This window comes from Mirounga angustirostris, unplaced genomic scaffold, assembly GCF_029215605.1.
Source record: "Mirounga angustirostris isolate CCGP_5_RB_7025 unplaced genomic scaffold, mMirAng1.0.hap1 SCAF_6, whole genome shotgun sequence".
Taxonomy (NCBI): Eukaryota; Metazoa; Chordata; class Mammalia; order Carnivora; family Phocidae; genus Mirounga; species Mirounga angustirostris.
Window position 1 is genome coordinate 147,739,846 of NW_026991714.1, and position 21,283 is coordinate 147,761,128.

Here is a 21,283-nt window from a genome sequence, read left to right on the forward strand (position 1 = left end):
AGCACTGCCTCCCCCTCCTGCCGATGCCTCCCCCCACCCCTGCCCATGATGGCCTAAAAGTGACAGAAGGAAAATAGGAAAAGACCGCTTTAATGTCAATTCAATCTTAATCCACCCTGATGAAATGTTAATCCATTGCACACAGCTAAGAACAAATTAAATGTGAACAGGCAGGCAGGATAAAATGGGGGTGGGGGGAATCTCATGCACAATTCTAGAACACGAGGTGCCCTGAGAAATGGGCCAGGTCTGCAGCCAGATGCTCTGAGGACTCTGGTTACCAATCAAATGAGTTACATAGCTCAAGTCCAAATGGATTCTTTATTACTGTAAAACACAGATTCCCTTCATGCTGCCAGGCATAAACAAACAAAAAACACCTCTGTGTGTAATCTAGAATTTACCATTTAAAAAAAATTTTTTTTTAAGATTTTATTTATTTGATAGAGAGAGACATAGCGAGAGAGGGAACAGAAGCAGGGGGAGTGGGAGAGGGAGAAGCAGGCTTCCCGCCGAGCAGGGAGCCCGATGTGGGGCTCGATCCCAGGACCCTGGGACCATGACCTGAGCCGAAGGCAGACACTTAACGACTGAGCCACCCAGGTGCCCCTAGAATTTACCATCTTAAGACTGCCACAGAAGTCAACGACTAAACCCCAACATTATGAAGGAAAACGGGAAGTGGTTGCAACCGAGGTGTGCCTCCCTTTAAATCTGTTCACAGGGAAACCGTCATTCCAGCAGGCTCGGGCTGGCTTAGATTTTGCAGACGATTTTCCAATCTTCCTATGGATTAAGAGTTTTACCTCCCTCACTAGGGGCTTTGGGTGCAGTCACGCAAACAACAGCAGTTATTTAATCTAGATAAAGGAACGCCCCAATCAGGAGCAATAGAACATTTCCTAATAATAAATATCGAAGGGTCCGAGAGAAGCAACACTGCAGACTAAGCAACAGGTTCCGCTCCTCCGACCGTGGGAGTCCCGGGGCACAGAACTCACAACAGAACAAAAGCTCGTGATCGCGGTGTCCAGTGCGAACGTTTAGAACCGAGATCATGTGCCTATCTGCAGCCGTGAAACCCAAGAGTGGGGTCTTCACCCAGATCTCTCTCAGTGTCGGATTCAATCAGAATCTTTCACTTAAAAATCCCAGTTGCTAAAAAAACTTGTTTGACCTGAGTACTGAAAATTTACCGTGGGAGAGGAGAGTAGGTACAAATCCATTTGCAGGAACTGGAGGTACATGGTAATGCAAGACGGGTTCAGGGGAGCCCGTGCTCCACCCCATCTCCCTGGGTCCTGATGAACACACATACTCAACTTGGGACAAGCTCTGTTTAAACCAGCACTACTCCCCCAAAGCTGGAGCTCTGTGGCCTCCCACTGACAGATGAGGAACCGGCGGGGATGCAGCCCAGGACCCCAGGCTGTTACTTGAACACCACCGCCCCCATTTCTGACTCTAAAATACCAACAAAGCCTCGAGTTATCTGGAAAAATTCCCTGGCAGGCGGAGAGGAGACCCAAATCCTCCTCCACCTCCTGGGATGCATGGGAAGAAAAAAAAAACCCACAAAACTAACAAGCCACACTGCCAAATGCTGGGTTTCCACGTATAAAGGACGGTTGCTGGCGCCGATTTCTGTGTTTCCTCTGCTTGTACAAGCGCTCCCAGGGGCTGAAAGGCCTGGCTGGGCAGGGGCCCGAGGGAACGGGCCTGGCCACACCAAGACAGCAGTTCCGCGTCTCACCAGCAGCTGGAGGATGTGCTCACTTAGAGGATACATCCAAATGGACAGGAGGATGTTACAGAGCCCCAAACCAAATGGAAACAGCGCTATCTGGTTACAGGAGATCGTTTCCCGGTGTGGCCGGCCTGGCCCACCTCGCGCATGTTGTCCCCTCCTCTGGGCGCCGCTCAGAGCTTCCTCCCCTCTGGAGAGGAGCGGGCTGGGGAGGATGCAGCGTCTCACCGGGGACCCGTCTCAGAAGGAGCCCAGGACACAAACTTCTGGGTCAGGGAGACACACCTCAGCCGTACGCAGATACTCTTGAGCAGCTTCTGCCCACATCTACCTCGTCACCTCTTCCCCTTTCAGTCTTGGGTTTTGGCGCCAAAAGGGGCCTGTTAGGCCCCTCTGGGGAATGCAATGCGCCCCATTGTCACCTCTTCCTCCACCACTGGCTAGAGAACGTGTCTGGCTGGGCAGGATGGACAACCGCAGTCCTTACCCTTCAGAGGTGACCAGAAACCAGGCATCTTTGGTATGACGTCTTTCTTACAGTTTCCTTACTAGAGGATGTCCACCTCTGTGAATGTCTGTACCAGGCGGGCCCTGCTCTAGGTGCTCCGCCCATAAGCAATTCTATAAGCAGGTATGACTATGTCCCATCCTAGATGCTGGCGATGGAGCTTGGGGTGCCCTGCCCAGGGCCATAGGGTGTGGGGCGCAGGTCAAACCCCAAAGCTAACGCTCCACTTTCCAGAATCCCCTGCACTGACCCTGGGTAGCTCTGCCCGGTGCTGGAAAAGGAAACCTCTTTAACACAGTAATCCTATTATTTGCTTAAGATTTTCCCAAACTCCCAAGTATTGACAAGGTCACCTATAAAATTAACTACTTGAGTATTGGAAAGTCACTCCTGAACTTGGACTGTGCCAGCCAGCCCTCTAAGTGGGGGGCCGGGGACCCCCTGCCGAGAGCTGATGATGGAAACTGCCTGAGGCCTCGGGTCAGCCCATCTGGCCATTTCCTTTTCTTCCCGTCTTGTAATAAAGGAAACATAACATCCAGTGGCTCTAGGGCTCAGGGGCCCCGCTCATGTTGCAGACACATCCCCTCAGAGGCAGGTGCATGGACCCCGAGAGCTGCCTGCGCAGCATCTCTTTGCAGTGGGGGTAGCTCGAGGGGCTCACCTGGCTTACGCACATCACGTTCACAGTTCAAGTTCTCCAATGGAAGCAGGACTGTCTGGAAGAATGTGTACCCAACCTAAGAAACCACGAACGGGGGGCGCCTGGGTGGCTCAGTTGGTTGAGTGACTGCCTTCGGCTCAGGTCATGATCCTGGAGTCCCGGGATCGAGTCCCGCATCGGGCTCCCTGCTCAGCAGGGAGTCTGCTTCTCCCTCTGACCCTCCTCCCTCTCATGCTGTCTCTCATTCTCTCTCTCTCAAATAAATAAATAAAATCTTTAAAAAAAAAAAAAAGAAACCACGAACGGGTTTTTGAGAAGGAGCAGAAGGTGTAATGCCAGAGGTAGGGCAGCAGTGGGGGGCGAAGCTGCACGGTGGGCACCACCCTCTGCACCCGAACGAGGAGGCCCGGGTCTCCCTGCCATCACCCAACCCATTCTGCTTGGAAGCCACCCAAACTCACGCAGCCCCGGCTCCACAAGGCACCAAATATTATGACAGATGTTTTCCTGTGTTAGGTAAAAACACCTGTAACTGGACTCACACTTTCCTAAACACTCTGGCAGATTTTTTTTTTTTTTTAAAGCACATTGCAGTCTTTTAGAGAGAGCCGCTTTTCTGAAAATCTCATGTTGGCTAAATAAAGCAAGATGGGACCAATTTCTGAAAGAGCAATGAGTCTCAGAGACTTAACTCTTTAATCCTGCAAAGAGTTTCACTACAGAAAATTGCATCGAGTAAAAAAAAAAATGCCATCTTCTGAAAATTGAGAGAGACACAAGCCAAATTCTCTTGCAGACAAAATGAACCCAAGCGAAAGTTGACCATACAGAATAACCCAAATAGCAACCCCCGGGGCTATAAGCAGCACCCACCCTGAGCCAATTCTTCACTTCCCTGTGCAGTGCTGAGAGAGGATCTGGAAGGTTCCAGACGAACAGGGAAGAAAATCAAGGAGGGAACAGCCAGCCAGCCAGCCCTTCCACGGAGCAGTCCTTGGGCGAACCACCAACAAGCACATGTTCCAACCACTACGGTGACCCAGGAAACTGCCTGAAAAGAATGGGAAATGGAAGGCTAGCCTCACATTCGTTCATAAATGAATTCCGTATATATCAAGTAGGAGGTGGAGTCAGCCAATCTGAAGTCTGGACTCACATGAAGGGCGCCGGGTCTGACTGCCCGTCGCTCAACAGCTGTGCTGTTTCCGGCCCGCCTGGTGGCCATCGACGCTTGACCCTCCTCAGGAGGCAGCCAGGCCCGGCTTTGGGGCATTGCTGGCTGGCCTTCCATTTCTTGGTCCTTCTCTACCCTCGAGGCCACGAGACCACGGCAGATCCGAAAGCGAAGGCAGAAATGAGAACCCCCTGGAAGCTTCCCTGTGCCCGCTGGATCCCAGGACGGAGCCCCAGCAGCGCCCGCACCTCTGCCATCCCCAGGCTGCATCTCCTGGGGGACACTGCGCAAGTGAGTGGGTTACGCGCTGTTTTCCGGCAGAAACCGAGCCAAAAATAGGCCTAGGACATCCTGCTTCCTACTTTTCAATGTGTACAGGCTGTGTTGGTTGTTTTGTTTCTGTCAAGTGTTTTAGAATTTATGTTTAAAAACAGCTTCCTGCCTTCAAAGTTTTCTGTCCTTCTGTTCCCCCAGTGCCCCGATCGAAATAACTTACTTGCCTCATCTCAATCAGAGGGGGTGGGGGACCCAAGTGCGCTGGTAAAATAGCAGACAGGACCCTGTAGTGGGGTTTTAAGGCAGCCTGCATCCACATCTTCACGAATGCAAAGAGAAAATCAGAATGTCCGGATATCATTTCAGTCCTCAAAGGAATGACAGCACCGACTCTCCTGGGATACATGATGCACGTTCCCCATTTCTTAGTAGAAAGGTGGAGGCTTCAGATCATCAGTGCACCCCAGACCCGAAATGGAGCCTTGTAACCAAACCAACCTTTCCAAGATCAGCGGTCCTCAAAACGGTCCCAGCCAGCACGTAACTCAAGATTTAGCCATTTCAAAAAGGGAAAACAAAGGCTTGCATGTTGCTCCTGTCTTGACTTCTTAACTAGATTATAAATAAAATGACAGCTGTGTTATGAAAATTAGTTTTGATTCCCACTCATGATGGGGCAAAAAGTCCATTCCTCTTTCAGGATGTGTTTTGGGGGGAGTGGGGAAGAAAGTGTGTGCTGGGACACCAAGCTGGGATACAGGCCTGGGCAAAAAGCCACAGGACAAAAATTACCAGGAAAAGCTGACAACTCCGCACACAAGGTCTGCTCAGGCAGGCGCTAGACGAAAACCACTTCCTTCCTTCCTCTCTGTAAAAAACCTCCAATAACAGCAAAAACCCTGCAAAATCTCAGCATCTCGGGTAATCCCCAACCCAGCCCGACGCTGCCACGCCTCACTCCATCACAATCTGTGTTTTATGTCCCTTCCCCTGTATGGGGTTCAGAACATTCCCAAATTCCTTCCTCTCATCTTTGAGATGCCCTAATCATTTCCATTCACCAGGGTCCAGCTCAAATAACCTACCTCCAGGAAGCTTCTTTCATTCACTCTCTGTCCCTTTGTCCATAAGTCCAAAGAAATCGACCCCTATTAAGGGCAGACCACCGAAATAATCCAGGGACTACATCAACTGGCACAGACAGTCCATGGTTTTCTCACTTAAGGTGACAGAACCCTGTCCCTCCTGACATGTCCTCTTCTCCATCACATGCTTGTTCGTTCAACAGTGACCAGATGGGTGTGACTGCACAGGGCACAGGACTCGATGGGGACAGCCAGTCCTTGCCCTCAAGGCACATACTGGGTGATGGGGGAAAATGACAGGTGTGCGCAGTCACCAGGATGCGGTACCCACGCCGGGGCACAGGCGCTCACCTGGCGAGGGTCCTGCAAGGGTCTGTGCACGGCAGGCCCTGAGCTGAGATCAGAGGAGGCCCCTCGGCCCCGCTCTCCAATGCTGCCTGCCAACAATCCACATTGCCTCAGCCTGCCGTGCACGGCGTCAGCACGCGGGCCCCGACGGCCGTCAGGAGATGGTCTGCCAAGACCAACTGCAGGAGGTGAAGAGACCGACTCTCCACCCTGCTTTGGGAATCTGCTTCATCCATTCCAGGGTGCAAATGGGAAGGACCCTCTCGGTACACACACCTCTCCAGCCAGGACATGGGAAACGAGCCCAGGCCCTCCAATGAGCGAGTAACAGGGCAAGAGGGACAGGGAGGAGTGGCGATCCCTCAGAGCAGGTGCACATGGGTGCACAGAACACACCCCCCTCCGCCCGTGACCTCACCGCCCCGCTGGTGGGGCCAAGCCGGATTCTTGCCTGGACCCGGCTGGGCACCTGAAGCCTCCCCGGAGACCGAAAGCATGCCAAAGACCCCAAGCTTTGTTATATAGCAGGAGCCCCATTGACATCAGGATGTTCATAAAATCACAGTTTGGTGGCCTGAGGGTAAATCAATCAGAAGCAGGAGCCTCATTTCAGTGTATCCCTCGTAGGTTCTGAAAAAGGAGTCATAGTACAAAGAGCTGGCAGCCAAACGTATCCTGGGGTTCTGGTTTCATAGTCCCCTCAAATCCCTGCAACTGGGACCTACCTAAGTCCAGGGACATCCTCCACATTTGTGTGGGGGCACTGTGTGCAGGTCTCTGGCTCTGCAAAAGCCAGGACTGCTCTGCTTGCCCTTGGACCTACTCCAAGGAGACTAGGCCTGGGTCTGTTGGAACCCTGGTTCCTGTGAGGTGCTGACTGAGCCCGAAAGCAAAGAGCCTTTCCTCAAAGGTGCTGTGACCAAATGAAATGCACCCAGAGCAAAGCAGGCTGGGGGCTCTGGGGCACCCGGGAGGTTTGATCCCAAACCCGGACAGAGACAGTGCTGCCAACCTGAGGGAGGGCAAGATCCACTGTGCTGGGAGAGAGGGCAGAAGCACCAGCCACTAGCTAAACACCACACCCCCACACCCCAGGTGGAAACGGGCGGCCCTGACACGCTGCTCGTGGAAACATGGGGAGTTAAAAGAAATCCGGCAGCTGCAGCGAGAGAGTCCACTTGGTGAATCAAGTGCAAAGAGACGCTGAAGTCTGCATTTTACAGGTGAGTAGCAATAGAGAAGAAAACACTTAACCTGATTCTCATCTGCAGAAAGTGAGGGCCTGACTGAATGTGCGCAGTTCTAGGAACCCAATCCCTAGCTGACAGACAGCGGGCACCCCAGGGGAGGAGCCATGACCAGATAAGGGAAAATGTGGATTTTTATCCCTTGCAGATAACTTCCATTAAGCTTCAACTTGACCACACTCCCTTCCTTCACTGATCCTTTACATGGAGCACATTGCTGCGGTCTATTTGTCTATGCTTGGAGCTTAAAGTCATGTCTAGTTGACTATTGTATATTTACATAGCTAATGTAATTATCGCTAATCACATAATTACTGGAAATGTGCATAATTGCCTGAGCCAAACATATAATTATAATGTATGGCAACATTATGAATCCCCCTTTTAAAATCCACATTTTGGGGCTATTTAAAAATGGGTATTTATTAGAAACGATCGTGGACTACCTAGAGATGGCGAGCTTCAACACGGTTTCTGTACAAAGTGCTGGTAAGTGCTTTCAAGACCAAAACAGGTACAACAAAATAGCCTACAAATAGAAGACGAAGTGATTCTGGTCTGAGTCTGCTGACTCCTCTCTATCTGTAGGGAAATACCAGCCAGTCCCACTCTATGGGCTCCCGTGGGTGTGAGCAGTGGAATGAAAGCTGCTGTGAGGGAAGATCCCCCAGGCGCCCCAATGCCTCTACCACCTCAGCCATCTGGAAAACCTGGAGGCTCGGAGACATCTTTGCTTCTAGGATATTCTGGGACCATGAATACACTTTCTTAGGGGCACGCCACATTGAGATGTAGTACTCTCTCACAGTGACACGCTCATCCCATTGAGAAGAGGAGAACGCCACTGAAGGAAAGTCTTCTTTTACCTCATCTGTGCAACATCTTCTGACTCCTCTTGTCCTCCTTGGTGACGAAACTGACATAGAAAGACTCCCAGAATGTAGAACTACTCCTGTGTTCAACGGATAGCAGTTGGTCTCTATTTTCCCCATGTCCATGCAACCAGCCCACCTTCTCACCTCCTTCTACCTCTATGCTCATCATGAAAATATCCTAGAGACAAGACATGTTGGATAGGATGGTTTATTTAAAAGGAGGTTCCCATCATTCACTTTTCTCCTATAGAGGAAGGGGAGAGTCCTCTCCTGAGTTATGTTACAAAGGGGGTGCTAATCACAGCTCAACTCATGCAATCACCAAGACCATTTTTCCACGTGTGTAAGACGTTCCAACAAAATAAAGTAAGATGAAATATCTACATTTTCCAAATTACATTCTCCATAGCCACAGCAAAGGATGGTGTTTAGTGATTTATTCTACCATAACCCATAATAACGTGTTCTAACAAAAAGTCATCAGCAAAGCCATTCTGGTATATTACCCTTCTACAAACCCAGAAAATGCTTTCCAGAAAATGCTTTTCTGGGCTACTTTTGCAATACTGAATGATAGCAAGCCCTTTCTCTGACCAACAGATATTTGGGGCAAAATTACACCAGCTCTGCCATGATGTAGTAACACAGTGAAACTCTGATGGTGCAATTCGCAAATGCAATGTATCAATTATGCCAGCAAACTTAACAGAGTGGGAAACCAAGACCTAAATTATACACCAAAAAGGGGAGATGGCAGCCTGGCCCTGACCAGTGCCTGTTTTCACACCCTGCTCCATAAGAATTCTTACACAACAGCACTCTAGGACTGTTTGATATCAGGCATTAGTAAGAGCAGAGAACAAACTATAAATATCAAAATAGAGCGGTCACTTTAAAAAGAAAGATTAAAATCTGGCTTTTAAGTCAGCTTGAAAGACCATTATTCCAACTGATTTGGATGGAGTCCCAAAGACCGGCTGGTGAGAAGCAAAGCTATACTCTGCTCTGTGCTTAAAGCACGACAGAAACATCCCATGGAGGTGGGGGTGGGGTGGGGGAGGGAAATGAGAAGGTGCAGCCCGAGTCCGATTCTGCCCTCTACCCTGTTTTCCCTTGGCTTCGACTCAGAGCCACAAAGGGCAGAGTGGCTAGGAGTGGCCACAGGGAGACCTTGAAGTTTCCAGGAGGAAGAGGCTGGGCCTTGGAAGGCAGGCAGGAATTCTGGAAGCAGCATCCATGCAGGGATAATGCTCAGATTCCACCAGACTGGCTAGGCTGGAGCAAAAGTGTTCATTAAAGTGAGGGAGGGGGAAGGAGTGGGACCCAGGAGGGCCTGTCTGGCATGGGATCCCACAGCCGGGGTTTGTGCTGGGGTCTTGAGGTAGGCGGGAGGACAGAATTCTGGAGATTTGTTCCCAGAGACCAAGAGCCGAGATGACAAAGTTCCTATGAACCCAGAGCGGCTACAACAGAGCAAGGCAGCTTTCATGCTTTTAATCAAAAAAATCAAAAACAAGGAGCTATAGGAAGTCCTGGGGGGCGGGGTGGACATTGGCAGAGGGAAGGAGACCATAGTTTGCGGGGCGTGATGGACGTTCTAGAAGAATATTAAAGAGCGGTCAGCTCGGGTTTACAGAACAGATACTGGTAACAGTCAGAAGCCAGAGATGCAGATGCATGAGGCCTTCAGGAGGAACTGAATCCACGGAACTGATCTGAGAGAAAGACCAGATAAGCAACAGCAGACTGCCCGGGTTCAGGGGCACACAGACCGACTGCTCTGCGCCTCACTGGTCGCAGCTGGGAAATGAGCACCACCTGTCCTGGCCCGAAAAACCTGCTAAGTCGGTGCCTCAACACGAGGGTCACAAACGAACCACCTTACAGCAGCTGTTACCCAGAACGGGACAGCAAGCCAACGTCTGGGATCGTGGATTACAAGTAACACCCGAGTAAGTGAATTTCACATGTCTGTCTTGATGGCACCTACTGAGAAATTTTAAAAATGGTAGCCGCAACCAGCTCAGGAATGTCATTCACGGATGAAGCAGATACTGAAACTTCAGTTATAAAAAGCGGGTGGGAGGTCGATGGATCATGCTCAGGACAGGGGGTCTGAAAGAGCCGTCAATGGTTTTGCCCTTGCGGACAGCCCTAACAATATAGAGGGGAAAGGCCACAGGCTCCCCAATCCCATTCTCGTCCCCGATGGGGTACGTCTAGATAAATCCTGGGATCCTGGGGTGGGGTGGGGGTGGAGGCAAAATCAGCACACAGGCATTCTGCCTACGAGCCTTGGAGAGTTGATTCACTAAGTTTTCCGAACAGTAACCTAAAACGAAGCACCTTTCCACCAGAGGTGAGAAGTAAACTGAATAAATCCCCACAGGATCGGATGAACCCAGATGGTGGGACCCGACCAACCAAGCAGTTCGCCTGGGCTCTTCAAGGAGTGTCAGTGCTTCTGAAAGTCAAAAAGGCCAAGAAAAAATGTTTAGACGAAGGGGACCAAGGAGACATGGCAACTAAAGGGGTCCCTTGATGAGTTTCTGCACAAACCAAGCAGCTGGAAACAGATGCACGGGGAAAATGAAAATAGGCGGTCTGTATTAGAGAATGCTGCAGTGAGGTTCAGTCCCCTGGGCGGGGGGGGGGGGGGATTATGGCACTGTGTTTACATCAGGAGAGGTCCTAAAAGGGGACACATGCCATAGGTCCTTGGGAGTGAACTGCCACATCTTCAACTTTCGTTTCGATGGTTCTGGAAAGTCCACCCATCCATTCATATATACACACACACGTATCACTATCTGTACATCTATAGGAAAGCAAGTGACAGCAAATGTTCTCAGCTGGTACATGCAGTTGAAGGGAGTCTCAGTGTCCCTTCTAGTCCATCGATCTTTCTGTAGGTTTCAAACTTCTGCCATGTTTAGCAAAACCTTTAAATCCCAAACCCCCGACACGGCAGCAGAACCCAGGGCTATGGGAGGGCCAGTGAACAGTGCTACGCTCTGGTGTCACGGAGCTCTTGCCGGGCACACAGTCATCCGGTACAACACGTCCTTGATGCCTCCACCCCGTGCGGCTGGACCAACCGTTCCATGTGCGCAGCTGGTGGTCCAAGCAGAGTGCGAGCGTGTGCGGGGTGGGGGAGCTGCAGAGCCCACCCTGCCGGGCGGGGGTGGTGGGGGGCTGTCCTCTGCAGCCCCCATCACAGACCCTGCAGCCAAGTCACCAGTCACAAGGCTGGGCCGACCCAGTGGGCAGCGCGGCCATGGCTGCCAGGAGCACTCAACCCCACGCCCGAGGCCGTGCGCTCTGGATTTCTTCCCGCTCCCTGATTAGGAGGGGATGGTGTTTAATCAACATCTCAGAGGTTCGTCCCCAGGTTTCCATTAGATTTTAATTATGTTTATTTTTCCTTTCATGAATAAAACACTTCCAGACATTTTCAAAGATACCAGGGATGTGAACACATAATGAGGGGCAACGCTGGGCTCTTCAGGAGTATCTTGGAATTCATCACTGGGAATACCTTAATCGGAAACAGATAAAAGTCCAGAACCTCAGAAAGTGAAAAAAGATGGCCCTGTTAGATGGTGTCCTCTCATCTGCAGGGTGACCTTAGGGTGTGCGCAAGAAACAGATGGAGGGCCACTCCCTCCCCAGCTGTCCTCCTAGCCCCACCCCCTCCCCCGGGAGCCGGGCACCCCTGCGCGCAGGTCAGGTCTGGGCCAGGCAGGTCAGGCCCAGGACCCGGGTGGGGGGTGCTAGGGCCGGGGGTGGTTTCTGGCTGCAGTGGGTTTCAGTCTGAACCGGGAACCAGGTCCCCACGGGTCAGCGGTGAGCGGGGCGAGGGTTCCAGGGCGGGACTACGCACCTTTGGTTACAAACCGCCAATCACGCTGGCTCTTACCTTCACAAATTCTGTCCAATCGCTGTCGCTTGACTTTGTGCTTATCCACAAGGGCCATTCTTTATCGAACTTTGCAACTCTCTGATTCAAAAGGCAAAGCGGTCCTCTAAGAACTTAGGGGAACGCGCAGGAGTCTGCGGGCATTACGCCACTATGAACCCTGAAACAAGGAGAAAAGAATCCTTACTCTCTGGACAGCCTGGGGGCAAGGACAACAGGTCATTCAGGATTTTATTGCCCCTTCCTGCAAGGGGAGCTGCCACCAGTGCTCGCTCTCTTCCCTCCAACACGGGAGATGGAGGTGGTTCTAGTCCGCTGTCCCGGTCTCCCACGCTCCGTCTCAGACAGGAAGGGAGCGGACGCACAAGACGATTGTTACTTGCGTCTGCAAGCAGTAAATGGCAGCATCTAGAGCTCGTGCTTTTAACTTCAGGGCCGTCCACGCCAACTGCCGACAACCTGACCTGTTAGTAATTCGTACTCCGACGCCAGAGACCACGCTATGGGGCCAGCTGGGCCTGCCCTGTGCTGAACAGAGGGGCGGAGCCTCGGGGGGGACAGCATCAGGGGATCAGGTCCCAGGCCCACTGGCACTGAGATACAGACACCCAGCTGGGGCTGCAGGACAAGTTCTCTCAAGGCCTTCCACCAGGCAGTTTACGCGACTTCCCCCCGAGAGCCGCTGCTCAGCACGACACCTGGCCCTGACCCCACCGTAAGAGGATGGGGCGGGAAGCCACGCGCCACCTAACCACTTAAGCAAAGTGCTGGTCCAGGGCCACCTTCCTGGGCCTCCTTGGCATCTGGAGGGAGCCACAGATGGCATCGTGACGGCCGTGTCCAGGCTGCTGGCCTTGACACCGGGCAGCGGCGACCGGGCCCACGCCAGCCCGTGGCATTTCGGGCAGAAACGAGGCAGAGGAGGGGTGGCTCCCATTTGGGTTGAGGGCTGCAGGAGTCTCCAGAGGGAGAGCCACATGCCACCCGAGGAATGGGGAGCTGCTGCCCAGCTCGTTTGTGGAGGGAGGCTGGGTGTTCTGGAAGACTCTGACCATCACTTCCTGCTCATCCAACGTACCAGTTGAGGCCCCAAGTCACTATCTGCCCCCCACAATGTCCGAGCTTTTTTGACTCACTGCTGTGGTCTTATTTTAACAACATGCACACGCACAGAAAAAGTTGTCCTTAGTTACCCAGCAAATGAGGGGGATAGAAGACAAAAGTGAGGCTCCAGGGTTAATAATGAGGATTATTATGTATGGTCATCAATTATGCAAAAACGCTGGGAGTTACTTTATCAAAGGTCAGAATACAGGTCTGACTAGGAGAAGGCAGACTTCCTGGTAGTTAATGGCTTATTTCCCAGCAATGAGGCGCACCCCAAAGATTTATGGCAATAATTACACGATTTTTTTTTAAAAGAGCTAGGAAAAAGCACAATTTCCAATCACATAAATAATTAATGCAACATCCCAGGGATACTAAGCCCTACCCAAACCTGGGGAGTTCCCCAAACCTGCACTGGCCACACCAGACTAGGGAGGGGATGAAGGCTGTCCGAAAGCAAGTGGGTCAACCAACACTTGGGAGGTCCCCGGTGCAGATGTGAGGGACACGTTATAAAAAATTCTGGTTTTGCTTTTACTGGGCTTTAGGAAAGGCACGGAGCGAAAGGGGTTCCTAACTCAAGCAAACTGGAGACAAGAGTCCCAGACAGAGGGACAGCAAGGCCTCAACCCTGCACACGAATGCTGGTGCTCACAAGACACCCACGGGGCGGCCCCGGGCCCCAGAGCTCGGCCTGGCAATTTCCATCCGCTTGGGTCCCGAGTTCTGCTCATCAGGCTGTATTGTGGCCCCTCTCCTCCATGCCCGCGTGAAGTCAGAACCTCGTGTTAGCCGAGGGGTGAGAGAATTAATTAGTTAATATTTGTGAAGTGCCTTAGAGATGAAAAATGACAGCATTATCATCCTAGGCAAGCCAGCTTTCACACCCTCCTCCTCCCATTCCCCAAGTGAGGCCTAATCATTCTTTTTGCTTTGCTTTGAATTTTAATTTGTATAATTAGATGGAGTCCTGAAAAATTGATAAGTAGAATCTTGATTATGCAATCCAAAGAAAGATCAGGCATCGCCTTACACAAATAGTCTGCGTCCTATTATTTAAAAAAAAAAAAAAAAAAAAGAAGAAAAAGGGCAATGGACTCCCACGTCTGGGTATTTTTGGGGCTGGGTGTGTGTGTGGGGGGGGTCTCTATGCTGGCCCCTCTGTGGGGCCCCCCCTGGCTGTGGCACCCGCCCATGCTGACAGTGAATTGAGACTCACAAGGCCACCAGGCAGAGCCCGGTCAGGACCTCGTGGCAGTGACCGCTGATTCACAGAGCCTCGTCCCTTTCCCCTCAGTATATCTTTTGAAGCAAGAATGTATGAAATGTGACATTTTCCTCCTTGGCTCTCCCGGGGAGCAAGCTATTTATGAGGACTTAACTAGCATACCCCTCTTCCTGATGACAGGGACAGGCCCTCCTCAGAGTGGAGCCACGAGCTTCGGTCTCTAGCTGGTGTCCACACGGGGATGGCCAGCACCCTGCGCCCTCCATGCCGGCCCCGGGCTCCCCGGGCAGCGCCCGCTGTGAAAGCCACCATCCGCCTTTACCTTATACCGGTCTCCACTCACAAATCAGGCCCTTTTCTGCCCCTGAATTGATCACCACTATCATCACTCAAGTCCGTGTTTAACAACAAATCGAGGTACACATAGAAGAGAAAAAGGAGGGGGGATGTGTCCCACTGTCCTTCTTTAGTGCAAACCATACAACTTCGAACCACGGTCATGGTGTTGTCACAGGGGGGAGCAGAATTCTAGAACCTACTTGCGTAATGACCGAGGGGAAGCAGGCTCCGTGTTTGTAAAAAAAGGGATGTTTTTACGTTCCTTGCCCGCGGTAGCCAGCCGTGGACACCGCTCCCTCCGGCTGAGGCTGGGAGGGCGACCTCAGTGGAACTCGAGAAGGGTCAGAAGGAAAGTCAGGTCTTCTCACAAGTAGGATCACCAATGCCAAATCTTACAGAAAAACCACCGTCGTCTTCTCCTCCAAAAGGGAGATCCTAAAATTGCAGGGCAAACCACAGAAGGGCCCACCTGACCTTCCATTAGCTCGAGATGAGGGGTGATCCAGGGCTGAAAGGTCTGCGGTCAGTGAATCTGGCTCATTGTAGAAGGAGAAAGATGCCTGCATGAGAAAGATACTTAGATTCTGGTCGCCACCAGAAAGCAGCCGCAAGGGTGGGAGATGTGTTCCCTGTGGGTTTCCACGAGAAACTGGAGATTTAAAAGGGGCAGCAAACAGGAAGTGCACTTCATTTTATGACCACTTGCTTGTTTATCAAACACAAAACAAACACCCAAAAGCGAGTACAAGAGAAATGGGTTGTTCCCCTCATCCAACAAGGTCTAAAATCTGGGTGGATTGATTTTTACTGAATAGGACCATTAACAGCCCACCTGCCCGGACCAAACTCCACAACGCACAGAAACCCCGAGTCCTTACTCATTTACATTCGTAAAATCACAAGTTTTAAAATATGCCCTCAGTTTCTTTATTCTAATTCCTAGTCTCCATAAATATTAGGCAGACGATAAGAAGTTACACCCAGTAATTGATGTCTTTCCAAATGAAAATTCTTCTAAAACCATGACAATCACCTTCAATTCTTTTTAAGGAAATCTACTTAAACATTACGTTAATAAAGAGAGACCAAGCTGTACGATGAATCCTCAATATATTGCACAGTTCTGCCCGCAAGGGGGTTAGAGTTTCGGCTTGAGAGGTTGAGATGATCCAATGCAAGGAGAAAAGGCCCCCACGGCCCCCCAACAGCGTGGGTACAACAACGGCTGCCACCTTTCCAAGCTGGGATCCCCGAGGGGATGATGGCACCACTCCTCAGGTCTCCTTTGCCCCATCCTACAAGGCTCTAGTGATGGCCACAGGCTTGCTCACCAACCTGGGAGTGACCCAGCAGGGCAGCAGGCCAGGTACCTGCTGGCAGGCCAAGGTCAGCATATTTAGTGCCTTGACAATGCTGATCCACCGAGGCCAACTGCCCAGAACACTCTCGACTCTTCATCGAGACCCAGTGGAGTCAAGTGGTCCTCAGGCTACCACCAAAAGGACCTGTTCCAGCATTTTCAGAAGCCAAACTGGAACAACAGATTCCTTTCTTGGGGAGACGGCTGGGTAGAATCCTCTGTACAGGGGATCTGGATTTTGTTCGGTAAAGTCTATCTGAAGAAATATTCTATAGGGGTCAGGGATCAACGGGAAAAACACTGGCTTAGCCTTCGGGAAATGATTGACATACTAGCACAACGAACAACAAAATTATTAAAACTGCATTTTAAGGAAGAAAAGGAAGCTTTTGGGGGGGAAGATCAATTGTGGGAAATAAGCTCACTGAAGTCAATTTTGTAAATGTCTCAGACCTACTACTGCTCTTGGATTATTTCCTCAGTAGCTTTGGGCATATTTAAGGTTTTTTCTTTTCTTTTTTTTTGAAAGGGGAAACCAATGGTTCGGACATCAAGTGGCATATCCTAAGCGTAGAGGTGACTCCCAGCCCCACAGCGCCCACCCCAGGCCCCAGAAGGAGGTAAGCGGCAGGACTAAGGTAAGCCTCGCTCTGGTTCCTGGAGCCAGACCTGTACACCGTTTGGTAAGGCTGCTCACCCTTCCCCCAGGGAACTCCTGGCAGCCCGACCCGAGGGTGACAGGGTCACGCCGTCACACCCTGGTCACATGCCCTCCATCAATTCCACGGGCCCCACCCTCTGATCATCAGAAGTGCACGGCCAACATCAAGTACCATTAGCAGAGGCCCACTGCACTTATCCAGCACCCAGGGGCCAGGCGAGCTTCAGAAGTCAGAAGCATTTGGATCTTTAAGAAGCAAGAGAGTGCCTACGCCGTATTATGGTAGACCCCCAGATCAATCATTAGAATTTCTGCACCAGGACACAAGAATATGCTCACCCAACTGGATGAACATACAGGATACAATTACCCTCAACAATTCAGGCCAGGTAAAAAATCTGCTGCCAAATGGGTTACCAAAGAATTAAAGGTTCCAGAACTTTCTACAGTTTGGATGTGAGGCTAAGGAATTGTGGGCCTGGAATTTTAGGCTTTCCGTCCGGCCCCCCAGCAAAATATTCCCTGGGGCTCTGAGGGAGGGAGAGAGATGAAGAGTGAAGAGCCTGTTAAGGTCACCCACCTAGAAAGTAAGTCTTCTAGCACGAGGAAGCCCAGGGCCAGGGCGTGAGTCCTGTCAGGCCGGAGGCTGCCCCCAAGAAGGAGCCAATGTCAAAGCCACACTTGTGCTGAGACCAGCTCCTCCGCCAACAGTTGCGGGCGAGTCCTTCTGCTTGGTTACGACTGTTAGCACATGAAAATACCTTTCCCGGCGTTAAATGCAAAACTCAAGAATTCTCAATATTTTCACTTGCTAACAACTATCACCAAGAATAGAGGACTGGAACAGCACCGATTCATGATTTTCCTAATTGGTTGTTTTGTGTCATAATGAAAATTAAGTGTTGCTTTTCCCACGCTGAAGGAAATGAGACTCTCCCGTGTTCAGAATTTTCACACATTTTTAAAGCACTTCACTCACAAGTATGCTGCAAAAATTAATATATTCATTTTTATAATAAAATGGTCTTTAGAAACAAAAGCAAACAGAACAAAAAAGATAAAGGCAAATAAACAAATTTTCATTTAAATTAAGAAACGTAAACCACCACCTTTTATTCCCATGGTGCTGAGACCGAGGAACCAGGGGAACACAGATGGGGTTTTTCCTTCCCCAGTTTTCTGACCTCTCCCTCCTCGGGCATGACAATTCCGATCTGGAGCTGAGAAGTTCGCCTGGACAGGGTGAAGGGAGGAGCATCCTCAAGTTCCATTATGACCGGATAACTCCTCTTTTGTTACATACTGGATGTAAGAAATTACTGTAGAATATTTGCATCTGAGCGAATAAAAGTGAACACCATACAGAGGAAGCAACCAGAACGTCAGAAAGTTCTCATGAAAGGCCTGCAGAGGGGCCGTGGGCATGGTGAGGCTTTTGGGGTGGCCACTCCAGTGCCCCAAAGGTCACCTGAAGGTGATGTTTGCAGCCTGTGATAAGACAGTGCACCCGTGTGCATTTGCTGTGGTTCAGTGCAGAGCAAAAGCACCGCTAACTAACGGCCACTAAGGGCCTGGACCTGGAGGACAACCAAGGCAGAAGCCACCAGGGGACAGCGATCGGAGAGTGTACACAACATTGTGCTTAACTTTAAAATAGCCTACCGGGGGGACGCCAGGCTGGCTCAGTTGGAGGAGCACGTGACTCTTGATCATGGGGTTGGGAGTTCGAGCCCCACGCTGGGTGTAGAGATTACTTAAAAATAAAAATAAAAAAATCTTAAAAAAAAATAAAGTTATTTATTCGAGAGAGAGCAAGCATGAGTGGGGGGAGAGGGAGAAGCAGGCTCCCAGCTCAGCAGGACCCTGGGATCATGACCTGAGCCAGCAGATGCTCAACTGACTAAGCCACCCAGGCGCCCCAATAAACAAACTTTAAAATAGCCTATTGAATGGAGGGTGGGATGGGGGAGGAATAGGGTGGAGAGTAAAGATTTAACACTTTCAAAGCAGTTTGGATTATTTGCTTATTCTAACATATGAATTGCATCTGTATTTAAATGCCTAATATGGACAATTTTATGGAACTAGTTAGTTGGCAAACAAATGGCAAGATCTTGAATTTAAAAAAAAAAATCAATGTTAGATTTTGAAGACCTCTGCCTCCTCGGCTGCCCTCTTGGAACATCCGCCTTCCTCAGGGGACACAACTGTTTTGCTGCCCCTCTGAAGATTCCAGCCTGCCTGTCTCTTGACACCGTGCAGTCCGGAATCCGCATGCGAGGGGACGCTCTTTGCAGTCTTGGCTCATTTGCAAAGCTAATGGGAAACCACCAGTGAGGGGCGGACTGTCTCCTGGTCTAACCCTTCCCAGGAGTAGGCCGGGCCGCCCAGCGATGGGTCCCTCTGGCCGGCAGAGGGCACTGCTCGCTCGGCGTGGCCTTCCCAGGCCCCAGAGCCCTGAGCTGCTATGCTGGGACTCACCCTGTTCATTTCAACCCCAACTTGGACTCTACCAAGAACCTGGAGAAAATGAAACCAGATACCTCCAGGAGGAAAGGTCTGAGCTGATTTCAGGATGGCACACTGCACCTTCCCTCAATCTCCGGATGCAAAAAGAACAGATACCTCCAATCAACCTTAAAACCAGGGATGTTTTTAGATTTAGGACCATGAGCACCTGGGGAAAAGGGAACACAGGCAGGCCACCCCACCTTCAGAGCTGAGTCCGCCGATGAGGTGGCTCATGGATCCAGGAAGGGCACGGCCACGCTGAAGGATGATTTTCCATTACGCCCATGCTTCTTGTTTAAAGACACATCAGTGAGGAATGAACCATAGCGATGAAAAATGAAAACAACTTGGCAGGGATGTAGTTTCTAAGGAGAGGAAAGAAGAGGTGGAAACCGAGCAAAGGCGCGTCAGGGTTTCCACCACGAGGCTCAGTACCACATACACCTGGTTAATTGGTAATTGTGCAATTCTCCTTGACCCCCAGCCTCAGTGTGTTGTGAGACACAGATGACCTCAGAATACACAACTTTTTCGGGAGACACTAACAGAGAAGGAGGTCAAATGAATTTTTCCAACCACGTTCGGGAATGAATTCTGACCAGCAGGCAGGGCCTTCTCCCTGGGCCCCTTAAATGAGCACAGCAGAGGGAGAGCTGACCCCACCAGCCTTCTCTGACCACGTTCGAAGAAGCCCACACACGGATGCAGTAAGTCGGCTCCCTCTCCACACCTGTGGGCACCCAGATGGTTCAGGTTGGGGGGGGGCTGGTTTTGTTCATGGACGCTGAAGTAGGGGTGACGCACATGCCTCATCCAATCCCCACAGCTCCCGAAGACCAGCACCCTCTCCTAGCCCCATTTCAAAGCCAGCATTGCCATAGCAACAGGATGCCGCTGGGCAGCATGACTTGGCAGGTCAGGTCTTTGAAGAACCCCACACTCAGGCGCCGGGGTGTCCCACCTCGCCACCAACTCAGTCTTCTCCAGGAAGCATCCTAGAAGTCTCTCCTGCTCTTTGCTCTCTGCATCTGACACAAGCCCCTTCCCATCATGTTCCAAAACACACTGAGTTGGAGCAGGGTCCTCGACTGCCCACTTTGGGGTAGACAACCCAGCACGGCGTGTGGGCCACCTGATGGCCCAGGAGAAACAGAAAGAGGCTGCCAGGCATGGCCCACCAGCTCCGAGGCTGGCAGGAGAGGGGATTCAAGTCGGTCTGTTGGAAATAAAGTTATCAATCTGAACGATGGCTGGCTGGGTCCCTTTGTTCACTTTCAAAAAGCTGGTGTCTGGAAAGATGACCTCTAAGAAACAGCTCAAAGAGTTCACTCTGAACCTGCCCACCCGCCTGAAGGAGCAGGGTGAGCCAGCCTCCCAAGTTTGGTGCCGGAGGGATACAGTAGCCAGTGGAGGACCAAACCAGGTACACCCCCGAGCAGCCCTGCAGCCCGGCCCGGCCCGGGAGAAAGCGCCCGGCGCCCAGGGAAGGCCCCGTCACACAACTCAGCTTATGGCTGCCCCCTCGGAGGGGCCCACACTTCAAGACTCGATCAGCAGGCACGTCCTGGGACAGGAGTGTTCCAAGTGCCTGAGGGTGGCCCATCCTTCATTTCAAATGAGGTGTCGCTTACACAAAGGCAGGTATCAGGAAAGTCAACTCAGACCTCAGGAACAGAGTAAGGAGTTTCCTTTCTGACGATGGCTCTTCCACATCTGGATCTTTACAAACACCCAAAGCGCATCACCACATTTCTCTACGGGAAAAGCCACTGGCTGGAGCCATGGGGGCATCTGCAGGCTCCCTTGGTGCCCCGTCTCAGGCGGCAGGGTTAAGGCAATCGGACGTCCCTAACTCCGAAGGTCTTCTGACTGAAAAGCTGGGCTTCCCAGACCTTCTCTTTTCAACCTGAGTCACAAAAAGGAGAATCTTAATCTTAGATGTCGCTATTTAACAAAATGAAATAAAACCACTGGCTGCTATTCATTTTGCTCGACATGGTTTTAATATGGAAGATGGGGGGGGGGGGTACTGGAAACCCAGGGGGGCGGGGCAGACTTTGTATCCATGACTGCACCAAAGGAGGGGCCGGCTGGCAGTCGGTGGGGGGGGGGGGGAGAAGCGGGTGACACTTACGTCACCCAGATTCATCTTTGCTGATCAAATTCGAGAAGGGAGCCTCTAAAGAGCTCCTTTTGTTTTTCTGTAGTAAGGTATTCCTGGAGAATTTCCCTGG

At 51.1% G+C, this 21,283-nt stretch overlaps 1 protein-coding gene across 10 annotated transcripts in view; it reads right to left on the bottom strand.

Moving 5' to 3' along the window:
* Positions 1-21,283, bottom strand: part of CTBP2 (C-terminal binding protein 2) — a 157,610-nt gene that overhangs the window by 36,731 nt on the left and 99,596 nt on the right. For 6 of the 10 annotated variants that reach the window (XM_045879043.3, XM_054508455.2, XM_054508457.2 and 3 more), the window contains one exon: positions 11,844-12,003. The exons of the other annotated variants lie outside the window; for them this stretch is intronic. In XM_045879043.3, the coding sequence (XP_045734999.1) occupies positions 11,844-11,901 (58 nt within the window). In that variant the 5' untranslated portion in view covers positions 11,902-12,003. The remainder of the gene's footprint in view (positions 1-11,843; positions 12,004-21,283) is intronic. 10 annotated transcript variants of the gene reach the window in all.